This window comes from Mesoplodon mirus (genome assembly GCF_964341445.2).
Source record: "Mesoplodon mirus genome assembly, chromosome: 18".
Lineage (NCBI taxonomy): Eukaryota > Metazoa > Chordata > Mammalia > Artiodactyla > Ziphiidae > Mesoplodon > Mesoplodon mirus.
Window position 1 is genome coordinate 58,669,097 of NC_138994.1, and position 27,968 is coordinate 58,697,064.

General features: G+C 47.9%; 2 protein-coding genes across 2 annotated transcripts; both read right to left on the minus strand.

Annotated features, from left to right (window-relative positions):
• Window positions 1–4,115: 4,115 nt before the first annotated feature.
• HEATR9 (HEAT repeat containing 9) lies at window positions 4,116–16,707 on the minus strand (the record flags this gene model as incomplete). Its single annotated transcript, XM_082603918.1, has 15 exons — window positions 4,116–4,490; window positions 4,703–4,789; window positions 5,231–5,282; window positions 5,746–5,819; window positions 6,880–6,999; window positions 7,106–7,198; window positions 7,592–7,774; window positions 11,494–11,624; window positions 12,013–12,070; window positions 12,754–12,810; window positions 13,005–13,061; window positions 13,288–13,414; window positions 13,678–13,859; window positions 15,454–15,503; window positions 16,620–16,707. 15 exons carry the CDS (start codon window positions 16,705–16,707, stop codon window positions 4,116–4,118), a joined length of 1,734 nt encoding a protein of 577 aa, XP_082460044.1.
• A 2,576-nt stretch (window positions 16,708–19,283) lies between these two features.
• Window positions 19,284–25,372, minus strand: CCL5 (C-C motif chemokine ligand 5). Its single transcript, XM_082603954.1, has 3 exons — window positions 25,202–25,372; window positions 23,699–23,810; window positions 19,284–19,770 (listed from the first exon to the last, which is right to left on the minus strand). The coding sequence occupies exons 1-3, from the start codon at window positions 25,278–25,280 to the stop codon at window positions 19,683–19,685; spliced, it is 279 nt and encodes a 92-aa protein (XP_082460080.1). The 5' UTR covers window positions 25,281–25,372; the 3' UTR covers window positions 19,284–19,682.
• Between the last annotated feature and the right edge of the window lie 2,596 nt (window positions 25,373–27,968).

Genomic DNA, 27,968 nt, shown 5'->3' on the forward strand with positions numbered 1-27,968 from the left:
GCCAAGTGTCCCTTGGAGGGGGCTGAATTGTCCCTTTTGAGAGCTACTGCCTTAGCAAAAGCAGTTTTGGTAGAGAATTGAATTCTGAACCCAAACTGAAGTAGGGTAATAAATAATAGAAATTAGAGAAATGGAGACAGGTAGTGTGGACAACTATTTAAGAATCTTGATTATGAAGGGGGATTAGTGGTGAGGTGAGCTAAGGAGAGGAGGCATCTAGAAAGGGTTATGGGTTTGTGGGAGGTTATTTTTAAGATGGATGGGAATTGATCATGTTTATACACTATTTGAAAGGAAATGGGGAAAATTGATACTCACATTCCTTGAAGGAATGGCACCCAGAACACTAGTGGACGATTTTGCCTCGGAAGAGGAGAGTGCCTCTTGCACTGTAATGGAGGTAAGGTAAGTGCAGATGCTGATAATCGTAGTAACAGATGCCTGACATTTATTGGGAGCTTACTGTATGCCAGGCAATTATAAGCAATCCGTATGTGTTAACTCATTTAATTCTCGTAACAATGCTGTGAGGCGAGGAGGTATAGGGGAAAATATTCCTTTTAAATATAAAATCAGAGAAGAGGTGAATGGTGTAAATGATTTTGATTGCTACTGGGAAGGGGCTTTCAGAAGGGCCACTGAGCAACAGAGACCCTGAAAGGTTAAGCAACTTACCCAAGATCACACTCTAGTAAGTTACAGAGCTAGGATACTAACCAGAGTATCTGGCCTTAGAGCCTGTGCTATCAACTACTGTATACAAGGATTCTTATAACAGGTGGCAAGAAGTTGAGGTAATTTCATCTGATGCCTTTTATTTTTTTCCCCCAAAGAGAAATTATAATGGCCTACTGAGAGCGGGGGAGTAATAGGATAGAAAGTTTGAAGAGACGGCAGGAAATGTGAAGAGAGCAGAGAAGGCTTGAAGCTGTGACTAGGAACCCATGAACTTGCCAGACAGCAGTAAGAACTCAGTTAAGGTAGGAAGCAAGTATTCTGAGGGAACCCGTCTATGGATGTGTGAGTTTTCTCCACTATAAACATCAACCTGGTTATAGGATCAGAGGCAGTTTGATTCAGGGTTGGGGATTTTACTAGTCAGAGAGAGAGATGATAGAGGAAGTATGAGCATAGTGAGAATAGTGGTTGATGGATGGAGTCCCAGCTGAGTAGAAATTTAAAAAGTAAGAGGGGGCTAACAGAGAATGTAGGGAGGTCAAGACCTTAGTGTTATTGATGAGATTCAGAGGCCTGGTAGTGGGGATAAAAAGAGCTGGAGAGAGAGAAAGTTTGGGTCAGAAAGTAGATGTTCACGATTTTGTAGATGGAGAAATTCCTGGGGATGACAAGGGCTAAGTGTGGCCATGGAAGTAGGTAGCTGAAGTGAAAGAGAGGGAAAAACCTTTGTGGTTGAGCTGAGGGACTGAGGAACTGAGGTGTTGGATGGTTGTCCATAGGGATGGTGATAGCAAGACTAAGATTCAGGCAATGAATGAGAGAAAATAGGGAAGTGGGCCAGAGGGTGGGATAGCTCGTTTGAGAGCCAAGACCCTCGGAGAAACAATGACAGGACACTGTGACATTGGAAGGAATGTAGGAGGATGAGCAACACCTGACATTTCAGCAAGAGGCCAGTTCAAGAGCAAGGTTTCAGTTATAGCACAGAGATGGGGGAGAATGTTTGAGGAAGAGATAGTGGTAGAGGGTATAAAGCCTTTTTTTTTTTTTTTTTTTTTTTGCCATCAGTGGGAGTATCCAGAGGTCCCATTAGAAAGGGACGAGAGGTAAGAGGGGGACATACATTTTGGATGGTGTCCAAAAATCCGTCCCAACATCCACTGATGGCTGAGAAGAGTGGGCATTTCAGGCCTCTGAGAGAAGTTGGCCACAGCTTGGATTAAGCGTGTTTCTAAGAATATTGGATATAGGTAGCTCTGGTACTGGGAAGGCTCTGGTACCTTGGTGGCATACCAGACAGTCGGTGCTCTATGCAGACCTTTATGCTCCGTGCTGTCTTTTTTTTTGTTTGTTTTAAATTGTATTTATTTTCTTTATCTTTTTTTTTTTTTTGGCTGCATCAGGTCTTAATTGTGGCACGCGGGATCTTCATTGAGTCATGCGGGATCTTTTGTTGCGCGCAGGCTTCTCTCTAGTTGTGGCGTGCGGGTTTTCTCTTCTCTAGTTGTGGTGCATGGGCTCCAGAGTGTGTGGGCTCTGCAGTTTGCGGCACGTGGGCTCTCTTGTTGAGGCATGTGAGCTCAGTAGTTGTGGCACTCAGGCTTATTTGCCCTGCAGCATGTGGGATCTTAGCTCCCCGACTAGGGATTGAACCCACGTCCCCTGCATTAGAAGGTGGATTCTTTACCACTGGACCACCAGGGAAGTCCCCTTGGTGCTGCCTTAAATCTTCTGGTGAGGACTGGTGAAATTAGTATTGAGGTCCTACTGAGCAGAGACTGGTATCTGGCTGAGTAATGAGACATCCCCTGGAGAGACCCATAAGTATGGAAGAGGAGGGGTTGGAAATCTGTGGGCAGGACTTTGCAGGGGTTGAGAGCCTGAATTATGTAGTTAATAAGGCCTTGTTTGTATCCACAGGCTGTCAAGGCCCAGGGAAATTTGGGTTAGGTTGCTCACCGGTGCAAACCTACAGAGTGGGCAAAAGAAAATAATCATTTTTCCATCTTTGGTCTTTGTGCCACACTATTGGAGGCAGTGTTGCTTATACCCCAGAATAGTGAAACTACTCTTTTGGTTTTTACTTACAACTCTGTGAAGCAAAACATGAATTTGGAAGTGGTAGGGCAGGTGGGCAGATAAATCTCAGTGACATATACCATGCTGGATTCAGAATAACTGGACTACTCTAGGACCTGGAATGTGGGGAAGTAGAAGGGAACATTTATGTCACTTTGGGCTTTCCTACTCAATGGGAAGAACTTGATCTCTCATTAGACCACTCAGTAAGACTGAGGAAATAAAAGGACTTTTTAAATCTCTGGTGGCCACAGGCTCACATGGCAACACTGAAGAGAGGAAAGGAGAGAAAAGAAGTCCACATTTGAGTGCCTCCTATGGAATGCCAGGCACCGTTAGGCTTTATATTATTGTTTAATCCTCATAGGAGCCCTCAGAAGTAGTACACATTAATCTGTTCATATTGTAGGTGAGGAAACAGAAAGGTTCAGTAACTCATCCAAAGTCAAAGATCAAGTGAGTAATGGACCCTAGGATTTGACTTCAAATTTGTCTGACTCTGAAGTCTGGGCTTTTCCTTTCTGATGGAGGATGTAGCTTTTTGGGATTGGTGTGATTGGTCCTATTGGCAAAGGGAAACTGAAGCCTTCAGTAAAGGGAGAAACTAAGGCAGTCTTAGAGAGTAAATAGAGTCTGTCAAAGGGAATGACCCTGAGGTAGGTAGAAAGCAGGTGTAAGAGAAGATACAGCAGAGAGGATGGTTGGTCTTGATTAAGCCTAATTTATCTCTTTTTTTTTTTTTTCCGGTACGCGGGCCTCTCACTGCTGTGGTCTCTCCCGCCACGCAGCACAGGCTCCGGACGCGCAGGCCCAGCGGCCATGGCTCACGGGCCCAGCCGCTCCGCGGCATGTGGGATCCTCTCGGACCGGGGCACGAACCCGTGTCCCCTGCATCGGCAGGCGGACTCTCAACCACTGCGCCACCAGGGAAGCCCCTAATTTATCTCTTGACCACTGATAGGAAACGCGGAGAGGGGCAAGTTAGTAAGAGGAAATGGTCCAAGAGCCAAGCTTTCCAGGATATTCTCCCATTTTTCCCTCAGCAGCCACCTCTGGGCAGAGGCTCAGCTTTAGCTTTGTCATCAAATTCTGGGCATAGACAAGGACTTGATTTAGGAAGGCAGGCTGGCTGCCCAGAGCAGCTTTGTCTCATGGAAAGGACATGTGGCTGAGTAGGGGAGTGACCAGCCAGGAGTGAGGAGACCTATGTTTCAGTGCAGCCCATGAGGAAGGGAACAGTAGTGGTAGGTGGAGTGATGCTCATTTATTCATGGAAGGTAAGTATTAAGATTATTTTCTCAGGGGAGCCTGAGAAGCATCCTTAAGGAGAGAGTGGGAACTCAGCCAAAAGAACTGACCTAATTGGAGGTCTCAGCAAGGATCTGGAGCTGTTTCCTGATCCCTTGTGTCCAGGACCCTGTGGCCTGTGACTTGTGTTTTTGTGGTTTAGAGAAACAGGACGGAAAGGCAGAGGTACCAGACCCTTTCTGGGCATTTAACTTCTTCTGTTGGTCTGACGTGGCACTGGACTTTGAAAGAAACAAGGGGTTCAGCTGTGCAAGTTGAAAGTCTTGGATATTTAACTCTTCTGGTTTCTCAGGCTCTTTCCGGAACCTCGTGAACTCTACGTTCATGCTGGTCTTAGGCACTTCATATACAAAGAGAACCTTGTTCTTCAGCTTGTTTTGGATCCAGGGATCAATTGAGGCCAAAAGAATTAATGTTTCTTGTAGCTGCATTGAAACAAAGGCCCTGTGGCTGGCTCACTTCAGGTCAACGCTGGGAGGGGAGGGGGAGCTCTGCCTACAGGCCCTTCTGGCCCCGGGGAATGAGGTCAAGGGGACAGTGTCTATGGGCGTATTCCCCTCTCCTCTGGCATGAAGATAGGTGGGAGAGGCTTGGAGGAAGGGTTGAGAAGAGGAAGAGGTGGGCGGGGATGCCTTACGCTCTTTTTCACAGACGGGCTCTTTTCCACATCCAGCATGTCTAGGACCAAGTGGAGCACTTGTGGGCTGCGGATCCCCAGGACACCCTGGCAGAGGCAGGATGAGGGCGCCTAAATAGCCGGCCCCAGGAAGATGCCCGGTCTACACTCTTCCATTCTAGTGCCCTTGTGATGACCCTGTGCCTGGAGAGGAGATATGGCTTCCCAGCAGAGGTAGCACTTTCCTTGCCTTTTGGGGCCACTTCATTGGGTTCCAGTACAATATTTTCACCAGAAGAGTCAAGATAGTTTCTACATGTAATATATAAGCAATGCCCCTCACACCCTTCTCCTGTCCCTTATACCACCCACCTCCAATCCTGAAGAAAATCTTTTCCTGAACTCCTGATAGGGCTGGAATTCTAAAATAAAAAAGCAAACAAACAACCTCCCCAAACTTTACAGCCCTTTCTTCCCTTCAGTAACTGCTGGACTGCCCGCTCCCCCTGCCATCAAAACATCTGGTCAGAGTAGCGGAGCTGGCCTTACCAAAGAGATGACTGCTTCCTGGCGTGCAGTGGCATTTGAGCTCATCAGTTGCCTGGAGAAGGGAGTGAGCGTGTTGTGGTCCAGTTAAGGGGAGGGGAGGAAGGCTGGCTGCTTCTTACAGTCCAGAGTGAGTCAGGCATAAGGCTGATGTGTGATGTTAATTTTATTAACTTCCCCTTCTTATTTCTTGGGTCAGGAAAGGGGCTGGGAGGGGAAAGGTAGGTACTACAGTTTTCCAGGGGGCACTAAGTGACGATCAGGACTAGCATCTGTCCAGAACATTACCCTTTCATGTCCTCACCTTAATCGGAGCTTTATAGCAACCCTGAGTGGTAGGTATCATCAGCCCCTTTTTACAGATGAAGAAAAGCCCAGAGGTCAGAGAGTGACTTGGCCAAGGGCACAGGCACGTGCGAGCTGAGAATGGGCCGTAGGTTCCCAGCTCTCTCTGACCCTCTGTCCCCTTCTCACAGCCTAGGACTTGGCCCTGGCAGTTCCCAGCCCCAGCCACTCACTCCTCCACCAAGTTCATCATTGTGGGCTTCATCTTGAGCTCTTCCACAGTTTCAGCAACAGCCTGCCTCATAGCCTGAAGAGGGATTAAGGTGAGACAAGGATTCAGGGGTGTACCCTTAAGTGCTTCTCAAACCTTATTGAATGTTTACTTTGTGCTACATATGTGATCCTTGCCTCGAGGAGCTCATGCTCTGGGGGGGAAAGCAGACAAGTGGAACAGTCAGTCACACTCCTGAACTAAGTGTAGGGGCAATAGGAGGGTCTCCTAGCTCAGTCTGTGTACCAGGAAGACTTCCTGGAGGAAGTGATGCCTCAGCTGAAACCTGAACGTGGAACATGAGTTAACCAGGTAGAGGGCTGGGGGCAGATTTCCCGGGCAAGAGGGAGAGCATGTACAGAAGCCTGGAGGCAAGAGAGAGCACAGAGAGGTTAGGGAGCAGAAAACAGTTCAGTTTAGCTAGGTGACCAAACGGACTCTTCAGAGTGGGGCACTCTGAGTAATTACACTGGGACCGCAGGTATAAATCAGGACGGGGTGTTCCTAAGCACAGCTGGTGTGTGGCTCTGAGTGGGAGTGTAGTGGGGCTAGAGAGGCAGGCAGGACCTGGGTGGTGAAGGGCAGTGTAAGCCCTTCTGAGGGCCTGGGGAGCGATTGAGAAGTTCTGTGCAGAGGTGAGCCGCAATCTGATTCACCGTTTAGAGAAATGTCTTCATCAGTTCTGTGGCTGGTTTTGTAGCAAGCTATAACAAAGATAAAAGCAAGGAAGCACAGAGGAAGGCAGGGTGATTCTGTTGTTGGTGATCTGGGAAAGCTTCCCATAGGAGGTGTTGTTTGGACTGGCTTGGAAGGGACGATCGTATTTTAATAGGCAGGAGAAAGGAGTTGCTTACCAATGGGACTGAAAGCATGCGGCAGTTTTCCACCTTGCAGGGGAGGGAGAGATGACTCAAGGCATTTTAAGCTGAGAGAATGGCCCGCATGAAGGCAAGGTGGCTTGAAAACAGGGGCTGCATTAGGGTGAATGTGATGCTTTGGGGGGCAGCATGGTGAGAACCAAGCCAGGGGAGTCTTTAGAGAAAGGTAGAGAGACAGGTTTGAGCTGCCTGGACTTGGGAGTTTTGGTCTCACTTACGAAGAATGGTTCATTATATGTCTTCCTCCTGAGCAGGTCAAATGTGAGTCCTTCCAGGCCCTGTGCCTGGATCTGTTCCAGCCCAATGATCTTGAGCATCTGGCTGGCTTCAAAACGGTGCTGAGGGCAGGGGTGGGGAAGACATGAAGGACAGACTCCCTTTCTCATCCCCCAGCCCTGTCCTAGTCCTGGAGAAGGAAGGGTACTAGGCAGCCCTAGAGCTTACCTCAAGGACACTGGAATAGCACAGCTGGTCTAGGATGGTCCTGATGACCATGGCTGAGTGCACACCCATTATCTTGACCAGCATACTGAGTGCCTATGGAGGTGGGCAGGGCAGGCTGGGGTATACCAGACCAAGAGGCATCTGGATGGCCAAACAGGCTTGAGGGCTAGAACTTGTAAGGAATAGGTGGGGTCCTTTCTCCCTCCTCTTGGCCTCGTGAGTGAGAGCATAAGTTCATGTGCACACACGTGTACATATGTGCATGAACACCCATACACATCGAACGTACACAGACACGTGTACACTTAGCGTCCATACGGCCCTGTACTCATATGTATATACATACTGACAAAACACACGGAGACCCTTTGGTGCTCCTTGCGGGAGCTTCTTTTCTCTGGGATAAGGATGACAGGGTCCAGACCCCGCCAGTCAGCACCGGTTCCCCAGTCCTCCCCAGGGAGCTCGTCCTCCTGCCCCTCACACCTGCATCTGCTGGGTCTTCGGCCCTTGGTGCAGGCACTGCGGCAAGTACTCTCGGGCTGTGCTGCTACAGGGCCTCAGGAACCCCAAGCACAGGGCCGCCTCCACTGCTGCCTTGTTCCCTGACTTCTTTATCAGCATCTGCAGCACAGGCACCAGCTTCTCTCCATCCCCGACCTGAGTCCTCTGAGAGGGAGATGAGGGACACGGGTGGTGGGACTATGTCTTCAGCCAGGCTTTGTCAGGAAGGCAATTCATCACTGCTTCCAGACCATTCTCCCTCCTCCTTAAGGTGAATCTCACCTCATGAGATTATTTTACCCACTTCCCTTATTTTTGCTGTCATCTACTTGCTCCTAGGCCGCATCCTTTCATTTCTCTATGACTTTTCTTGTGGATGGATCAATGTTATTCTCTAACACTTCCGCCGTCTTAATTCCTGGCATTTGAAAAAATATACATGTCACTGATCCAACGCCTCTCCTCCAATAACCTTGTCCTCTACTCTGTGTCAGCCACTAATTCCCACAGAGAGACTTTATCATTACCCATTACTGCAACTTCTCTATGACCCCTCTCCCCCATCTTTCTGGTTCTCCTCTGATGTCAACAATTGTTGGACTCCACAAAGACTAACAATTCACTGAGCACCTTTTCACTGCTCCTCACTTTCTTCCCTCTTTACCCAGCTTCAGTTCCACGGTCCTGCTCACTCAACACCTTTACCGCCTCTTGCTTCATTGTACTCAACTCTCCACCAACTCTGCGCCTGCACTTCCTGGCGGGAAACAAAGTTATGATGACTAATCTCACTTGAAATGTATGAACACAAACCTCGTGTAGACCCTTAATGCTGCCTAGTGATCAGACTGCTTTTCCCCGGGGAATTCTCTTTCCCAGCCTTCTAATTCATTCTCTTTCCTCTGGAATCTCTAACACTTCTTCCTCTATTCTCTTAAGTTGATGACCTTGCTTCCTACTTTACTGAGCAAATAAAAGCAACTAGAAAAGAAGTTCCAGAGACACTTACCACCACTTCTATCCAACTTTCAACACCGGCACCCATATGTTCTTCCTTTCCACGTGTTACAATGGACCGTGACCATCTATCTAAAGTCAGTCTCTCTACTCATGTGTTTGAGCTCATCCCTTCTCATCTGCTCAAGAACATTGCTGCACAATTCTTCCCACCCTCTTCAAGATGATCATTTTCCTAACGACTGGATCATTACACCTCAGCATTGAAACATGCTGTTATTTTTCCTTTTTCTCGTATTTACCCCTGCTGCTGACTACAACTCTTTTCAGCAAAACTTGGAAAGCTGTCCATGCTTGCCAACTCTAACTTCTTTCCTCTCATCCTCTCTTAAACCCACACTATTCAGGCCTTCACTCCCACCTTCCCACTGGAATGGTTCTTTTTAAAAAATATTTATTTATTTATTTATTTGGCTGCGCTGGCTCTTAGTTGTGGCATGCGGAATCTTCACTGTGGCATGTGGAATCTTTTTAGTTGCAGCGTGTGGGATCTTAGTTGCGGCATGCGGGATCTTTAGTTGTGGCATGCGGGATCTTCAGTTGCAGCATGCGGGATCTTGAGTTGCGGCATGTGGGATCTAGTTCCCTGACGAGGGATCGAACCCAGGCCCCCTGCATTGGGAGTGTGGAGTCTTACCCACTGGACCACCAGAGATGTCCCCACAATGGTTCTTGTTAAGATAATCAGTGATTCCCACATTGTTAAATCCATTGGATCGATTCTCAGTCCTTATATTATTTGATATGGTTGATTTATCTCCTTTGCTTGATATATGTTCTTCACTTGATTTTCAGAATGCCTCACTCTTGTTTGTCTTCCTACCTATTGGCCTCTTCTCAGTGTTTACTGGTTCTTCCTCTTCTCTCTGACCGCTTAACATTGGGGTGCCCCAAGGCTTGATTCTTGGTTCTTAGTGATCTCATCTAGGTGAATGACATTAAATGCTACTTATATGCTGACAACTCATAGATTTCTTCCTCTAGCTGTATATCTAACTGTTTACTTGCTGTCTCCCTTGGAGGTCCGGTAGACATCTGAAACATAGCTTGTCCAAAATTGGGCTTTTGATATTATAGTACCTCCAAGCCTGTTCCACCTGCAGCTTTCTCCATGTTAGTTGGTAACAACTCCATCCTTTCAGTTTCGAGGCCATGAACCTTGACCTCATCCTTGTTTCCTCACTGTCGTTTTTTAATTTTAATTTTAATTTTTAAAATTTTTGGCTGTGTTGGGTCATTGTTGCTGTGCGCGGGCTTTCTCTAGTTGTGGTGAGTGAGGGCTACTCTTCGTTGTGGTGTGTGGGCTTCTTACTGTTGTGGAGCACGGGCTCTAGGTGCATGGGCTTCAGTAGTTGTGGCATGCAGCCTTCAGTAGCTGTGGCTCGCAGGCTCTAGAGCGCAGGCTCAGTAGTTGTGGTACACGGGCTTAGTTGCTCCATGGCACGTGGGATCTTCCCGGACCAGGGATTAAACCCATGTCCCCTGCATTGGCAGGTGGATTCTCAACCACTGCGCCACCAGGGAAGTCCCCCTCACTGTCTTTTATAACTCACATTTAACCTGTCAGACTTTTGCTTTAAAAATGTATCCAGAATTGAATAACTTCTTATCAACCACACTGCAACCACCGTGGTCCAAGCCACCATCGTGTCTTACCAGGATTGCTTCAGCAGCCCATAACTGGTCTCTCTGCTCCGAGTTTTGCCCCCCGCCCCTGCCCATCTTTTTTCAGCATAACAGTAAGAGTGAACCTTTTGAAACATAAGTTAGATTATGTTACTGCTTTGCTCAAATACCTATTCCACTCAGAGTAAAAGCTCAAGTACTTAAAAGTCATCCAGAAGGCCACATATGATCTAGTCTCTTTTAACATCTTTGACCCAGCTTCATTTCCTCCTGGTTTCTCTGTTCCCACTCCACTTCCTTCACATGGCCTCCTTGCTGTTCCTTGACCATGCCAAGTGTGCTCCTGCCTTAGGGCCTTTGCCTGGATTTGTCCTTTTGCCAGGATGCCTTCTCTCAGATATCTGCAAGGCTCACCCCTCACCTTCTTGTCTGTGCTCAGATGACAACTTCCAAATGAGGCCTTCCTTGTCCTCCATGTTTAAAAGTGCAACTCATCCCATCTCCACTCGGCATTCCTGATCACTCTCACCTTGCTACGTAATTTTTCCATTGCACTTGTCACCTCTAACATACTATGTAATTAAATTTATTGGTTATTACATGTCCCCCCCCCCACTAGAATGTAAGCTCCACGAAAGCCGGCATCTCTGCCTGATTGGTTTGCTAACATATCCCAAGGGCTTAGGATGGTGTCTCACACACGACAGCTGTTTAATATATGTTTGTTGAGTAAATGGATGAGTGATGAATTCCGTTTCACGTGGAGCAGCGATGGGGTCAAAGTAAGAGGACCCTAAGGGGGAAAAGTCTTGAGTAGTGTCAGCAGACTCTCTTGGTCCCTGTACCCTTTTAGCAGAGGTTTTCCTTTAATAGGTTATTTTAAGGATGATAATAATGCTGATGAGTTATCACTTAAAGAGTATAGGCGTTGAACTAGGTGCTTTACATATATTATCTCATTTAATCTTCTCAACAATGCTATAAGATAACTACTCTATCCATTTTAGAGACGGACAAGTGACACCTCTGAAAGCTGGCTTTTCAGAGGTTGTATGACCAGTTAAGTGGCTATGCCAATGCTTCTGTCCAGGGAACCTATTCCACAGGGGACTCCACAAGGACAACGTCTTCCGCCATCAAAGCTAGGAGCTAGGTTACCTTCTCCCTGGCTTAACCCCCTGCCAACACCATCAATTACCTTGTCTTACCTCGCCCCAGTGACTGACTCTCCTCCCAATCACCTGTTCTTTGGGGACAGCAGTCCAGGAGTTCAGAGCCACCCGTAGCGCTGTCAGAGTATCCATCCTTTGTCCCTCATTTTGCCCCTCCAGCTGCTTGATGAGAGCTTGGATCACATGCTTATTCAGGCAACCTGGACAGGGAGGACCTCAGGTCAGGGCAGAGCCTCAGGGCTGCTCCTCTCTGCCAGAATCCATTTGACCCCTGTGCCTTCAAGACAGAAGCTCCAAGCACTAGGTCACAGGGTTGCCCGTCCCCTCAAGACACCAGAGCAGCTGGCTGAGCATGACGGCCGTTCCCAGAGCCTGCTCTCTCCCTCCCTCCAATCTCTTCTCGCTTTTCACCCCACCTTCCCCTCTCTGCCCAACAGTACATCAGACAATTCCCAGACCCTGCCAACGGCTAGGTTGCCGTGAGTGTACAGTCCACTCCCTTCTGTCCTTCCCCAAAGTGCAATGTGGCCGCACTGCTTCCTTCCTCACCTCCCCCCTTCTCCCCACCCAGGGAGAGGACATACTCACCCAGGATGGCCAGGGTTTGACAGGCCTCATACTTCACTTTCTCTGGGCCAGTTTGGGCCTGATTTAAGAGGCGGTGGGTGGGAACATGCCATAAGGTGGTGGAATGTCAGAGCTTTCAGGATCATCTCAGCTTAACTTTTCATTTTACAAATGAGGAAACCGAGGCCTAGAGAGTGACCTGTTTATGCTCAAACACAGGGTACAGGCAGGATGGTACGATGGAAGGAACACGACTTGGCAGTAAGACTTGTTCACATCCCTTTCTGGTATCTGGTAGCTACATGGCCTTGAGCAAGTTACTTGGCCCCTCAGAGCTTTCATTTTCTCGTTAGAAAAATGCAGCTACTACTACCTATTCCTAATATTGGAAGATTTAAATGAGATTCTGTGTAAGAACACAGACCCCCATTATAAATTGGCATATAGGCACAGGCATTGACTCAGTTAAGGTAGAGAATGAACTCAGTCCCAGTTTTCTCCTGGTTTTTTAGTTGCTCCTCTTTCCTGTTAGACAAAGGGGATCTTCAGATTCCCCCTTTCCCATCCCTTTAGATCAAGCTGCCCTTTAAAGAAGCCAAGGGCATGAGATGGGGACATGCCACACAAGGCAGCTCTCTCCTCCTTGGATCTGACCCATAGTCCTTGAGCCTGGAGAGCCTTGTCAGTGCCCATGTGCCAATGCTCTACACACCTCAGGCTCTGTTTCCTCCTCTCCTGAACTCTGTGCAGCCCCAGACTCACCACCTGCCATAGTGCTTCCATGATAAACTTGTCTCTGACGCCCAGGCACCCCAGAGCCTGCAGGAACAGGGTTAGAGGAAAGGGAAGAGACTTTGGACACCACGGCCGGGAATTTCCATCCTCTGGCCACAGCTGGAGTTTATTCTTGGAACATCAGTCTACCCTTGCCCTCCACCTCAAGCATCTTTCTACTCCTCAGCTCAGGCAACTCCTCCCTGTAACCATGCCCCTCCACCCTTGCCACTTCTCACCTGTGCAGCATAGAGCTGCTCATCCTCTCTGGGAGACTTCAGGCTTTCTGTGAGTTCCTGCCCATCAAAGGGAGCCAGTGGAAGGGAAGAAAGGGATAAATTGAGTTCTACAACTATACTTTCAAACTGGAAGGAGCTCATCCAATCCAATCCCCTTTCCTCCCCTCCCTCCGTCTTGCAGGCAGCAGGCAGGGACCGAGGGCAGAAGGATGGTGTGAGCCCCAGGTAAGGGCACTCACAGAAAGAGAGTCTCTCCATTCTCCCCCCAGCCGTGGTCCCTGACCTTTAATCTTTGCCACTTCAGCGGGTCCCCAGTAGGGTCTAAGGGCTTGGATTTCATCTGAGGTTTTGTAATCAGCTTGCTCATTGGGAGATGGAGTTTTTGGATGAGGGTACCCTCTTTGAGGTACCTGTGTGAGAAATTGCACAGGTAGCCCTGGTCCTCTTGTTCCCTCCCTCCTTACTTCACAAACTCTTCTCTGCCTCTGGTTCTCAGCCCAGCTCAGAGGTGAGACCAGAGGAAGAAAGATGAGCCTCCTTCTACCCCAGGGTCTCCTCTGGGATGTGGAGGCTGACTTGCACCACGCCCAGCCCCACTCCAACCCTTTCTTCTCTTTCTTTCCTTTCCTAGAAGATGTGGAGGGCGTGGAGAAGAGGAAGGGGCCCAACACACCTAGGGTGATCTCTCATTTTCCACAGTATCTTCTGGGCATCCCGTTCCTTTTGATGATTATACAGGGTGTGCCAGTGCGTGTAGATCTCAGGCTGCTTGGAGTAGCAGTAAGGTACGGAGTTTGGCTTGCTCGGGTGCTGCCTCCAGCACTCCGGACTTGGGGGAAACTCTTCCTTTGGCATCTGGGGGGTGTGAGTGGCAGAGCTGTCACAGGGGGCATTCCTCAGCCAGGAAAAGGGCCAGGGTGAGAAGGGACTAGATGAGGGAAACAGCCCTTCAGCCTGTCATCTAAGCTGAAGTCACAGCCACCTCCTAACCCACTGTGTGACTCGGGCAAGTTACTTCACCCCACCAAGATCTCAGTCTTCTCATCTGCAAATTGGAGCTAATAATCCTTGTTCTGTACCCCTCCCAGGGTGGTTGTGAAGAACAAATGACATAAAGACTGTGAAGCCATTGCTGATCTGCAAATTGATCTGAGTACAGTTGGCCCTCTGTATCCACAGGTTCCACATCCACAGATTCAACCAACCACAGATTGAAAGTATTTGGAAAATAAAAATTCCAGGAAGTTCCAAAAAAACAAAACTTGAATTTGCCACGTACCCAGCAACTCTCTACATACCATTTACATTGTATCAGGTATTATAAGTAATCTAGGGAGGATGTGTGTAGGTTACATGCAAATACCACGCCACTTTATACAAGAGACTTGAATATCCATGGATTTTGGTATCCACAGGAGTCCTGGAACCAATCCCCTGTGGATACCGAGGGACAACTGTACACAGTTTGGTTAGTTGAGCATCTCAGAGTACTTTGAAAAAGCTTCGGGCAAGGAGATGAAAAGGCAGGGGGCAAGGGAGATGTGGAGTAAAGAGGGAGGGTGGAAATTCAGGCTGCAGCTCCTTCATTCAGGCGTTCAACAGATACTTAGTGAGCACTTACCATGTGCCAAGCACTAGGTGCTGGGGATACAGTTATCAGCCCTGCCCTCATGGAACTTAACAGTTTTGTTGGAAAAGCAGGATTTCTTCAAATAATCTATCTCTTATACAATTGTGAAACTGTAGCTCTGGTTGCAGTGGAGGGTTTTGGATGGGTTAGAGGCTTTCTCGGAAGGTTTGGCTAGGATTCATTCCTGTCTCTTCTCAAGCCTTCCTGTCTCTACAACAGATCTCTGAGCAACAAGGAAGAGGGGCTTCAGCCAGTGGTTCCCAGTGTGGTGACTGAGAAGATCATCATAAGAGTTCTCGGGTGATTGTCGTGACTTCAGAAAATGGGGCATTGATTCAGTATGAGTAGGGTTGTCAGATTTAGTAAAAACCAAGCAAATAAAAAACGGGATGTCCTGTTGAATTTTGATTCCAGGTAATGAAGGCAATATTTAGGACATATTCATACTAAAAAATCTTCATTGTTTAGCTGAAATTTAGATTTAATCAGGCATCCCATTTTATCTGGCAACTCTAATGAGGAAGATCCCTGTGTTAATAAAAATGACTCATTATTAAGCCCTGCCTGCATAGCCTAAGCCTTACAGATATTGTCTCATAGCGACTTGATAAAGGGAGAGATGGGCAGGGGTTGGCTTGTGATAGAGGATACTCCTGAGGCTCAGGGAGGGAAAGTGACTTGTCTAAGGTCACACATAGTTAGTGGCAGCCCCAGGGGTGAGTGTCAGGGTTCTATGAACTAGCCTTAATGGGAAAGGATAGTCTGCTACCCCTCCTACTTCAACAAAGCTCCCAGGGTGGCAGAAGTTAGGGGTCTTACCTGGTGGCAGGACAAGGGCAGGAGAACAGGAGCTGTGGCTCTTCTGAGTTCTATGGTACAAATGGGATGGCAATGACAAGGGTGGATTGAAGAGTCATCCTTCCAGTCTTTCATTTATTTAGCATTAGCATTTAATGAACGCTGTAGCAGGCACTGGGAGGTAAATAAGGCATAATTCCTGTTGTTCAGGGACTCATACTTTCCTGGTATCTTGGTCTGTGGAACAGTAAGATTGCCATAGCCTGGGAGCTTCTCAGAAATGCAGAGCCCCAGGCTCCACCCCAGACCTACTGAGTCAGGATCTTCATTTGAGCAGGATTCCTATGCACGTTGAAATTGGAGAAACACCGATCTAGCAGAGTGGTTCTCAACCCTGGCTGGGTATTAGAATTATTTGAGGGAATTTTTAACATGCCTCAGTCCTACATCAGACTAATTGAATCAGATTCTCTGAGGAAGGGGCCCAGGCACTTTAGAAAGCTCCCCTGAGGATTCTAATGTGTAGCTAATGGTGAAAACCACTGGTCTCATTCAGTGGTTCTCAAACTTGAGTGTGCATTAGAAAGAACTGGAGAGCTTGTTAAAACACAGATTTCCTTATCCCCAGATGAAGACTCATCCCCAGAGTGTTGATTCAGTCAATCTGGGGTGTGGTCTGAGAATTCGCTTTTCTAACAAGATGCTGAGGCTGCTGGTCCTGGGAACATACTTTGGGAACCACTGCTCTAGCTGGTGAAACAGAACTGTTTACTGGTGATTAACAGAGGGAAACAAATGTGAAGATGGATAAAGGCACGTGTGGTCCTGATGAGGGTTTCCCAGAGGAGATTATACACAAGCCGAGTCTTCAGAGCAAGTAGGAGGTAGCCAGACAGATGAGGGGGAAGAGCAGTGGGCACGAGGAATACCTGCAAACCTCGGAGTTGTAAGAATGGGGTGCAGATGAGGGGGCAGCAGCTGGGGAGACACAGAGACGTCCCATCTTAGAGGGCGCTGGAGACTTACCCTGAGGGCTGTGGGGGGCCTTGAAAGTATCCAAGGGTCTGCCCTGCCTCTTCCCATGGATCTGCTGACATCACCCAGACCCCTACCCGGGAGTGGGTGCCAGGGAGCTTTCCTTTTCAGGTCCCTATCCCTGACTCCACTCCTGTCCATTTCAGCCTCACCTTTGGTCCTTTCTGGATATTCCAGCCATGGGCACTTGAACATTGACCTGTTGATGTCAGAGATGTCGACTGATTTTTCGTAGGCCATCCTCTACTCCTGGGGGAACCAGAGAGCACCTGGGTTGGGGAGGGGACTACAGGGACTACTCCCTTGTGGGAGCAAGGTCACAGCTCAGGGAGACCTGTCCTCTGTGGCACAAGAGGGACTAGTGAGGTGTCTGGGCTTCTGGAGGTGGAAGCCTCCAAGTGCTGGGCAACCAGATCGCCTAGGTAAATAGAACACTCCGGTTCCATTCTGGAGTCCCAGCCTTGGCATCTACTTGCCTGTGGATTGAGCTAGTCACTTTCTCTCTGGGAGCTTCACTTACCTCGTCTGAAAAGTGGGAAAGCCATGCTTGTCTGGCTAGGTAGAGGGGCAGTGGTGAGGCATAAATTCAAAAAGAAAGTCAAAGCGTTTAGTGAACTTCAAGCTCACGTAGCCCACGTTAGGAGCAGGGATTGTCCTTACGATTAGTCATCAGGAAATTGGCAAAAAAAATGGGAAAGCCCTATTCATACACACGCCTCCTTCCTTGGCAGCAAGAGATGTAACTCTTTTTTTTCTTTTGATCACTGAGCACATTTATTTTATTTCATTTTAGAAAAAAAAAATCTGAGTTTTAAAAAATATGTGGGGATTTCCCTGGCAGTCCAGTGGTTAAGACTCCGCACTTCCACTGCAGGGGGCCTGGGTTCAATCCCTGGTTGGGGAGCTAAGATCCCACATGCTGCCCACATGCTGTGAGGTGCTGCCAAAACTAAAAAAAATAAAAATAAAAGAAACTCTGGAATTATTAAAACAAAATATATAAGAACAGCAATAATAAAAAAATGCAAATGTGGATAGTCACATATATTGACATTGAAAAGTCGAAATGCCATCCCTTTACAGATTTTATCTCAGAGTCTATCAGCTGTACATCAGCTTCCATTGCCACCAACAGCTGACTGTCATAGAGTCCTCGTGCTCGCTGAGCCACTGCTTCTGTCGAAGGTTTCATGTCATGTGTACTACACAGAATTCCTTTCATTGCTTGCAGTGATTGCTACACTGCAACCTTGACACCTAGCATAGTGCCTGGCACACAGCAGGCAGCTCGCTGTAGTGAGAAAACACAGGCCACCAAGTCCTCCGACTGGACCATCACTTCCAATAAGCTGACATGCTGCACTGAGAAAGACAGCGTCGCCATGTGGTTTTCCTGCCTAGAATGTTCAACCTGAATCTAAGTATGAGGAAACAATAGGCAAACCCACCTTAGGAAATATTCTACAAAAATCCCATCTGAACTCCTGAAGAAAATATCAATACATCTTAAGGACAAAGAAAGTCTGTTAAAGGACACTAAAAAGACCCGACAGCTAAATTCAATATGTGCCTGTAATTGGAGCCTGATTTTAAAGAATAGCTATTGAGGACATAATTGGGACAATTGTGGGGATTTGATCATGGACTCTATGTTAGAAAATAATATCGTGTCAGTGTTAAATGCTACTCATTCTGTGGCTACGCAGAATGTCCTTGTTATTAGGAGATACACGCTAAAACTGTTGGGGGGAAGTGATATCACATCTGCAACTTTCATTTCAGAAAAAAATGTACATACCAACCATCTGTATAATATACATGTGTGTGTATATACACACACACGTATATGCACATAGATAAAGCAAATGTGGTTAAACATTAATATTTGAATCTACATGAAGGGTATATGGGTGTATTCTTGCAAATTTCACTAGGTTTGAAATTTTTCAGATTAAAGACGGAAAAAAAAAAGCAGCAGCTTTGGCATTGGACCTTGGACCTGGTGCGTCTAAATGTTAATTGTACCACCTTCCACCCCACCTCCCCTGTTTTTTTGGTTTGTTTGTTTGTTTTTTATTTTTGTTTTGCTTTGGGGCTTTGGGCAAGTTATTTCCATCTCTTGCCAAGGGTTTTCCCCCATTGTAAACAGGGTTAATAATACTCCACACCCCAAAGGGTTATGAGGATGAAGGATGGTGGATGTAGGGAGCTGACAATGCCTGGCACAGAGTGATCGTGCAGTTAACGCCGGCTCTAATTATGTGGATATATTTGCTAAGACAGGTTCACAGGAAGGAACACATCGATGGGAAAGTTGGAATACTCCCACCTGAAAAGTGCTGGTGCCGTGGTAGAAAACCACAAAATCCCTCCTTCCCTTTATTTGAAAGAACTGAGGTGTTTTGGGAGTGCCATGAAATCCCATTCCAGGGGCACGAGTGCTGTGTCAAAGAAACCCACTGCTGATAAGGGGTAGGGTGGGCTAGGGTGGAAGCCAGCAGAGTAGGCGGAAGGGCCAACCATGGTCTGAGGAAGCAAGGAGGTGTGTGGCGGGAAGTGAGAGAAACTCTTGGGGCCTGGGGGCTGGGAGGTAGTGACCGTTGTCTCCCTTCAGAGTGGATGAGCCACGGGTCCCTTTACCTGCTCTGTCCTGCCCAGGCCCCTTCTCAGAGAGCCTGTGCCCCCGGGCCTGCTCACTGCATAGGGCCACAACCCCCAAATCCAGGGTGGACACCAGATGTGACCAGCCCTGGACCCAGTGCTTTATGCTCACGAGGAAGGGGGGTTCCCGACAGGAAGTCAAACCAGCAGCCTGCTTTGTAATTGCATTGAGAATTTTAATGAAACTCTGATTTCTTACATTTGCCCGTCAGCCCTTCCCAGTGAGGGGCTGAGATGGGCGCTTTGGTCACGGGGCATGACTGTAGGAGCCCAGCCTCCCTCCCTCCTTCACCTCCAGAGGTGCTGACATCCTTCCTGGCTGCAGAGCGGTGGCTGGACGAGGGCTCTGAAGCTCGGAGCCTAGAGACCTCCTGTGCACAAGGCAGAGCCCCAGGAGCCCTGGGAGGCTTTTACAGCAGCTGCTGCGGGTGGTGGAATCTGTGCCTTCCAAGGAGCGGGTGGGAGGAGGGCACTGGGGGGAAACCTCCCAAGCTGGTTAGGACAAGAGCAAGAAGCAAAGTTTGCACAAGTTCAGGTTCAAGGCGTCCTTTATCCTAGCTCAACTCTAAAGCGTTGATGTACTCCCGCACCCATTTCTTCTCTGGGTTGGCGCACACCTGGCGATTCTTTCTGGTGATAAAGCTGTGGGAGAGAAGAGGGTGAGACCTGGTCAGTGCTGGGAGCGCCAGTTTTGGAGATGAGGTGGATTGAGGCAGGGGGGAAATGATACTGGGTGGGTTAGTTTTGGAGTTCCATACGATTGTATGGCGTTCAAGGAAAGAACATTTTCTCTTCTGTTGGGTCAAAGGGCTCCAAGCCAGAAGCAGTCCTGTGTGCATTTTAACCCCCCGCCCCACAAGCCGCAAAAACACATGCAGCCTGGAGATCTAAGGGGATACGGGGCCCTAGGAGCCCAGGCTTGAGCTGGTCAACCACTTCTCAGCACTTCCTGTTTCAGACCCTGTGCTGGGTGCTGAAGATGCAGAGAAAAAGAGGTGTCTTCCAGGAACTGAGTCATGGCTGAGTAAGTGGGAGACGAGGTGGTGAAACAAATGTGTGATCTGGCCTTAGATAACACAGTGCCTTAGACACTCGACAGAGGAACCCATCTGTGTGTGCCTGGGTGAACAGAAGAAGGACATGAACTTGAGTCTTGATTTTACCACTTACTAGTTAGATTATCTTGGGCAAATCACTTAGGGCCTCTGAGTCTATACGTTTACCTCTAAAATGTGGAGAGAAATAATTCCTAGTTAGCACAATTGTTGTGAAGCTCAGATGAGATAGTACATATAAATTAGTTTTGAAAAATACCATGCACGTGTTGTTATCGGGGTGCTGCGGGACCTCTACTTTAGGGTGGATCAGAGCAACATGAGCCCGAAGGTCCCGGTACTGGACACCGTGGCTCGGAGAGGTTGAGGACCCTGAGATACTGGCAGATGTCAAAGCATTTCTACCAATTAACCGGCCAGAATGTGGAGGCCGGTGAGGGCAGGAGGCCTTATCTTTACAGGTGTTGATGGTGTAAGCTGGAAGGCTCACAGGCCGGGGATCATGGGCTACGTCCAGCTGCCTGCCTCACCTGTTTGCTGGGAGACTGGTTCTCTCTGAGGGACACCCTGGGTCTGGCCAGCAGTGCTACCCATTAACGTGTTACTGTGGAGCTAGCCCTGCCTATGTGGACCGTTCTCATTTTGGCTTCTCCTTCAGGATGCTTTCCTGCACCTTTTTGAGTGTTTCCAGACAAAGTGAAGGCTTAGGTTATCTGAAGAGAATGAGGATTTCTTGGCCCCTTTTCGTGCTCTATCATGGAGAGCGTTTTTTCTCAGGGAAGCTGCTTCCCCTTTTCTGAGCCTCACTCAGAGCCACCTGACCACCTCTCTTTCTCCCCTGCCTGGCGTGCAGAGAAGAGAAAGGGAGCAGAAGGGGTGTACTGGGCTCTGGTGCCTCCTAGTATTTGTCTTCTTGTTTGGGGTGGTGAGGGAGCTTCCGATGCAGACCCTGCCCTCGGCAAGCCAGGTGTCATACAGGAGAGCCTGCAGACTCACTGTCCTCTTTCCTCAGCCCCCTTGGCCTGAGGCCAGGAAGTCGAAAGGCCAGGAAACCGACATCTGGGGGGAGGGTTGCCCAGGCTTCCTGCTGCTGCTCCCTGCTGAATGTGATACCGGCTAGCGGCCCCCCTTGCCAAGCCTTCTCTCCCTGCCCGCTCTGTGGGGAGCCTCTCCTGGCCTGACCTCCCTCCACCTTCACCTGCCCCTTGACAGCAAGTGTGCTCAACATGGCTTCTCTTCTCTTCTGTGCGCTTCGGCAAGTCTCTGGCACTGGGTCTGGCGCACCGTAGGTGCTTCATGGATATTTATTGAATGAGTTAGTGACTGAATGTTTTGCATTCACTCATCAAGTTTCACTTGTCAGTTCTATGTATATAATAATACATTTAGAGGGGGAGAAGGATGATGATATAAGTTAACAACTTATCAGGCACCTAACTGTGTGCCAGGAAATATTCTAATTTTATCTTTTTATTATCCTCACTTTGACCCAGTGAGGGAAATACCTCTATTTTACTGCACTTTGCAGATGAAAAAATTGAGGCTCAGAGAGGTTAAGTGATGGGCCCAAGCTCATGCAGCTACTAACTGGCAGAGCTGGGATTTTAATCAAGACAGACTAGCCGGAACAGCCAAGACTGCTGTATTCCTGCCACTGTGACATTGGGAGACCCCTTCCTGCTATAAAAAAAATGTCACATCTCCGGCCCCAGCACCCTTTCCTCGGCTACAAACCCTTCAGCTTACATTCCCTGCTGGACTTTCCATAAAGTTGTTGTGCTGGCACCTTGGTCCTTTCCCTTTTAAACAGCTCTTCCTCAGGACTTCACGGGGCTCCACCTTCACCCTTCTCCAAGTCTGGGTTGAAACCTCAGCGTCACAATCAACCCCTCTCTCTTCCTTGCTACCGACCTCACAGCACTTGCCAGGGCTTGCTGATTCCGCCTCAGAAGCTTCCTCACCCCGTCTCTCCTTCGCTTCAGGTCCTCTTCAGCCTCAGTACCAATCATGTGGACCACAGCAGCCTCTCCACTGGACCTCTCCTGTCCAGACTTTCCCCATTCCAACTCATTTCACACTTTTGCTTCATTGTGCTGACACTCAAGGCCCTCAGTGCTTTCCTATACGGAGACTCTACAAAAACCAGAGGAGAGTCTTGGCGACATCCCCTCTGCCTCATACACCCCGTCCCTCAGTCCAATCCCAAGTCAAACAGCACTTTTTGCAGCAGACTTTGCCTAAATCCCTTCTCTTAGCTAAGCCCCGAATCGCGGTGTGTCCCCTCTTTCCTTTTGTAACATTCTTATGCAGGTTGCCCTGGTCATTGCTACATCTGTCTTAGACTCTGAGCCCCAGAGGGCAGGGATGGTGCTTTACTCCACTCTGCCTGCCCGTAATAGGTGCTCAAAGAAGGAATTGTTTTCCTTTTGAAACATACTCGTTTCCAGAGGTAAAATTAGTAGTGCTACATTTTTTTGGCTGTACCGCGTGCCATGTAGGATCTTAGTTCCCCGACCAGGGATGGAGCCCGCACTCGGAGTCTTAACCACTGGACTGCCAGGGAAGTCCCAGTACTGCTAAATATTACTGCTGCACTTCGAAAGATTCATCAGGGCCAGAGGCCAAAGCTGGACACCGGTAACTTTGCCAGTGTCACCGAAATCCTTGGGTTAAAAAACTTCATCGTTATATGGAAAACTTCGTGACTGCCCCATTTGCATTCTTTAAGTCTCTATCACCTTAAACTTCTTAAGCCACTATCACTAATGACCTTGCTAGGGTAGAAAGAGGAGGCTCCAGAAACAGGCTCCATCCCTCCCTCACTTACTGTACAACCTCGGGCAAGTCACCAAACCTCTCTGGGTCTCACTTTCATTATCTGAAACGTGGAGAAAATTATGCATACCTGTCAGGGATGTTATGATAAAATGTAGAGATAATGCATGTAAGCCATGTGACACACAGTAGGCACTTCCTAGGTAGCAAGGATTATTATTTTTCTAAACGTGGTAGCTTACGTATTTAAAGGAGAATCTCATTTCATTATTTCTTCATCAATCAATAACTTATTTTTTTAACACGCTTGACTGCATCTAGGGCCTTGACCTCTGACCTCTCCTCTTTAGTTCCTTTTGAAGTTGCAGGTGGATTTGATTGGGTGTCGGATATGGGGGACTGCGAGGTTCTTAACTGGAAAGGGATGACTGAGTCGATCTTCTCCACCCAGGGGCATGGCAGACCAGATTCAAGAAACAGTCACATCCGTAAAGATCAGAGATCTAACCTAGCCCATCAGAGTGGGGAGGATCCTTCAGGAACACCTTGTCTAGCCTTTTTCCACCATAGCTGGGGGATCTGAAGCCAGAGAGGGCGGAACCATGGCTATTTGAGCAGCCGGAGGATGGGTGGGAGTGGATGGGGCACCATCTCTGAGGGCTCATGGCCGGGGGACTGGCTCTGGGGCAAAAGGTGTCCCTCCCTCACCCCCTGGAGGGTTCCACAGGGCTGAGACTCACACGACTGCTGCCATGGAGCACTTGCTGCTGGTGTAGAAATATTCCTGGAGGTGGGCGCGGGGCAGCGGGCGGGCGAGGTAGGCAAAGCAGCAGGGTGTGGTGTCCGAGGCATCTGGGAGAGGGAAGAAAGAAGAATCCTGGATTCATTGCCAGTGCACACTGGGTATTGTGCTGGGTGCTTTATATGAATTATCTTTTTTAAAGTTTTTTGTTTTTTTCGTTTTTAAAATATTTATTTATTTATTTGGCTGCACCGGGTCTTAGTTGCAGCACGTGGGATCTTTGTTGCCTCATGCGAAATCTTAGTTGCAGCACGTGGGATCTAGTTCCCCGACCAGGGATCAAACCCGGGCCCCCGGCATTGGGAGCATGGAGTCTTAGCCACCGGACCATCAGCGAAGTCCCTATATGATTTATCTTGAACAGACTATTATCCTCCTTTGGCTGAAACTGAGGCTCAGAGAGGTAAAGTCACTTGGCCATGGACACACAGTGCCAGACTGGGGATTCCCTCACCTAATCCTTGAGCCTTCGCTCTATACCACGACCCCATGCCTTTGGCTCTGAGGGCATCCTGCGTTTCCTGCGGGCTTGTCTTAGGTCTTCTGCCCTTATTCTTGCTCTCCTAGGATCCTCAGTGGGTTCAAAACTTGGTTTCTTTGAGACCTAGGGTGGGTTGCAGGGAGGCTTCCAAAACTCAGACTTCATGACTGAGCCAGGACCCCTAAGAGAGGCCTGAAGATGCATATTTTATCCTGTGACCCTCTGGCTGAGGCATACTGAGAAGGGCTCTGAACAGAGAAGGAGGACTTTTTGTTGGTCAGTTAATTTAGGATGGCCCTGGGAAGTGTCAGTTGCCATTTCCCAGCAGAGTAGTAGTGTTTCAGAGCCAAACAGAGCTGGGTTTGAACACTGCTTTCCTTACTTCCTAGTTGCGTGAACTTGGACAAGTTACTTAACCTCTCCGGGGTTCTATAAGTCGAGGACAGCTACTCAGAGAGTAGATGTGAGCATTAAATAAGGTGATATTTGCAAAGCAATCAGCACAATGCTTGACCCAGAGTGGGCATTTAATTAGATTCATGTCCCATTTTTTTTCCATCTGTGAAATGGAGGGAATATGACTGTCCCAGGAGAGTTTTACTTAAGTGCTTAGAAGCTTCTTAGAAACCCTGCTGCTGCTAGACATGAGTTAGTCATGTTTGGAGATCAGCTCAAGCTGCCCCTGCCTGCTAGTATCCCCAGCATCAGTCCACACTCAGCGAGCACCTGCAGGGCTTGGGGTGTAGACCCTGATGACACATACAAGTTGTTCAGAGGGTCCCTGCCATGAAGTGGCTTTGAGATCTATCAGGGACAACTGGACATCTGGGTAAAGCAGTACAGGGGAATGTAAGTCGTAGGGTTCAGATGGTATAAATGCTACAGTTGAAAAGAGGGTGAGGTCTGGGCCAGTCTAAGGGTCGGACCCCGGGGGCTGTGGTGGTCAGGACCTGGACTTACATGGGGAGGCAGACGCAGGAGCGCAGAGGGCAGCCATGGCGAGGATGACAGTGAGGGCGGCGGCGGCGGAGACCTTCATGGTAGCTGTGAGCAGAGGCTGTGGGAGATCCACGTGCTGTCTCAGGATCCTCTGCGGGGATTCTCTGCAGCTCAGGCTGGCCCTTTATAGGGAGCCCGGCCAGCAGAGGGGGCGCCCTCACTAGGGGAGTTTCCAAAAGAGCAGCCACACACTGGCTGATATCATAAGTGAAATTGCACAAAACAGACAAGAAAACTGAAATAGCCTCCGGAAATGTGAGTCTCTCTCTCTCCCTCGCTCCTCTCTTCACTGCCCTGCAATCCAGAGTGAGCTCATCACTTCCCTCTTTGCCCCTGAGAAGAACCAGCACAAGCAGTGGCGGTGGAAACCTCTCTTCCTCTGCTGGCATCCTCAGCTTCGTCTGCCAGGGCAGGGGTCCTCCCAGAGGGCAGGAAGCTGCTTCCCTGGGGACAGGAGGAAGGGCAGTACGACGAGATCAGAGTCCGGGTGCCCTGGCTCTCGCTGCAGTGCTCGGTCCGCTAAGTACTGCTCACCATGAAAGGGTTCCATGGTTGGGCTTCCCTGGTGGCGCAGCGGTTGGGAGTCCGCCTGCCGATGCAGGGGACGGAGGTTCGTGCCCCGGTCCGGGAGGATCCCACGTGCCGCGGAGCGGCTGGGCCCGGGAGCCATGACCGCTGAGCCTGTGCTCCGCAACGGGAGGGGCCGCAACAGTGAGAGGCCCGCGTACCGCAAAAAAAAAAAAAAAAGGTTCATGGTTGGGACATCCTTGAAACTGGATGAAGTGGTGGTTTGGATGACAGCCGAGGTCCTTCCTCCATTCCAAAGAATTGGATACAGTCAATCTTCATCAATGCCTATTTGGATAATTCAGAATTAGTGACAGTTTGGCCTGGGTTGGACTGAAGTTGACTTCTGAATTACCTAAAAGTGTCTATTGACAGTAACAAAGGCAAACACACTAAAAAAAAGCATAATTTAAAAAAAAGTAATCTTACACCAAGGATGTTTTTTGCTAGCTATTGTCACATATGTAACTTGGTGGCTGAGGGCGACTGAATCACCCAGAATGGGGAGAACTTGTCTCATTTCTTCCACCCGAAGACTTTGAGACAGGATGGTTATTATTCTCCTTTTATAGAAGTGGAAACCGTGCCTCAGAAGAGGTCATTAAGGTCCTCGAGGTCACACAGCAATAAGTGGGATTTGAACCCAAGTATTTTTTTTTTCAGATTGACTTAAAAAAAGAAATTGAACCATAGTTGACTTACAGATTGTGTTAGTTTTAGGTATACAGCAAAGTGATTCAGATATATGTATATGTATAGATACATATATATCTCTATATATATGTATTCTTTTTCAGATTCTTTTCCATTGTAGGTTATTACAAGCTATTGAATATAGTTCCCTGTGCTATACAGTAGTTCGTTGTTGTTTATCTATTTTATATATGGTAGTGTGTATCTGTTAATCCCAAACTCCTAATTTATCCCTCCCTCTGCCCTTTCCCTTTGGTAACCATAAATTTGTTTTCTATGTCTGTCAGTCTGTTTCTGTTTTGTCAATAAGTTCAGTTGTATCATTTTTTAGATTCCGCATATAATTGGTATCATATAATATTTATCTTTCTCTGACTTAGTATGATAATCTATGATGTCTGACTTACTTCACTTAGTATGATAATCTTTAGGTCCATCCATATTGCTGCAAAATGGCAATATTTCATTCTTTTTTATGTTTGAGTAATATTCCATTGCATATATGCAACATCTTTATCCATTCATCTGTCGATGGACACAGGTTACTTCCATGTCTTGGCTATTGTAAATAGTGCTGTTATGAACAACAGGGTGCGTGTATCTTTTCAAATTAGAGTTTTTGTCTTTTCTGGATACATGCCCAGGAGTGAGATTGCTGGATCGTATGGTAACTCTATTTTCAGTTTTTTAAGGAACTTCCATACTGTTCTCCCTAGTGACTGTACCAATTTATGAACCCAAGTGCTCTGATGACCAGGCTCAAGCTCTTTCCACTGACCCACATTGTTCAGGCAGTTAAGCTGTTCTTCATCCTCTCTAGGTGCCAGGTGCTGTTCTAAACTTGTCATAAGAATCCTCTCATTCCCTCCTGACTCGTTAAACAATTACCAATAGAAGCACAGTTTTGGAAACCATGGCCCATCTCATTTAAAGAAATAAGTTGTAAGCACTTAAGAAACATCCAACCATCTACACAAAAATGATCTGCCTGTTTGAATTGTTCCCTTCATGTAATCCTCTTAGTCAGCAAACGTGGGAGGCTGTGCTGCCTAGTGGTTAAGAGCAGGGGCTTTGATGTTTCATTTACAAGCCAGGTGGCCTCCTACAAGTTACTTCATCTCTCTGGTCTCATTTTTCTCATCTATAAATCAGCGATAATAATAGTGGCCCCTCCCAGAGCTGTTGAGATAATTAAGTTGCCATAAATGTGCTCATGCTTGTAAAGCTCTTAAGTACAATGCCTGACACTGTTAAGTACTTAATAACATTAGCTTTTATTATCGTGTTATTATTGAGTAAGAAAATGGCAGTCCCTTTAAGGATATTCTATACTGTAGGTTTTTTGGCAATCTAGACAGCCCCTCACCACCCGCCCCAGACCCCAGTTGATGTGGATTCGTAAACTCTATTACGAAGACTATTTTTAAGCAGGTGGGTCAGCTGGGGCTTAGAGAGGTTAAATGACTTG

Bases quoted from the DNA above. Each gene is read 5' to 3' on its own strand.
- CCL5 (XM_082603954.1), bottom strand. From the start codon at position 25,280: ATGAAGGTCTCCGCCGCCGCCGCCCTCACTGTCATCCTCGCCATGGCT. The intron at 23,811-25,201 runs GTAAGTCCAGGT...TCCCTCTCCCAG, and splicing joins TCCTGCGTCTGCCTCCCCAT to ATGCCTCGGACACCACACCC. The intron at 19,771-23,698 runs GTGAGTCTCAGC...TCTCTCCCACAG, and splicing joins TGCTCCATGGCAGCAGTCGT to CTTTATCACCAGAAAGAATC.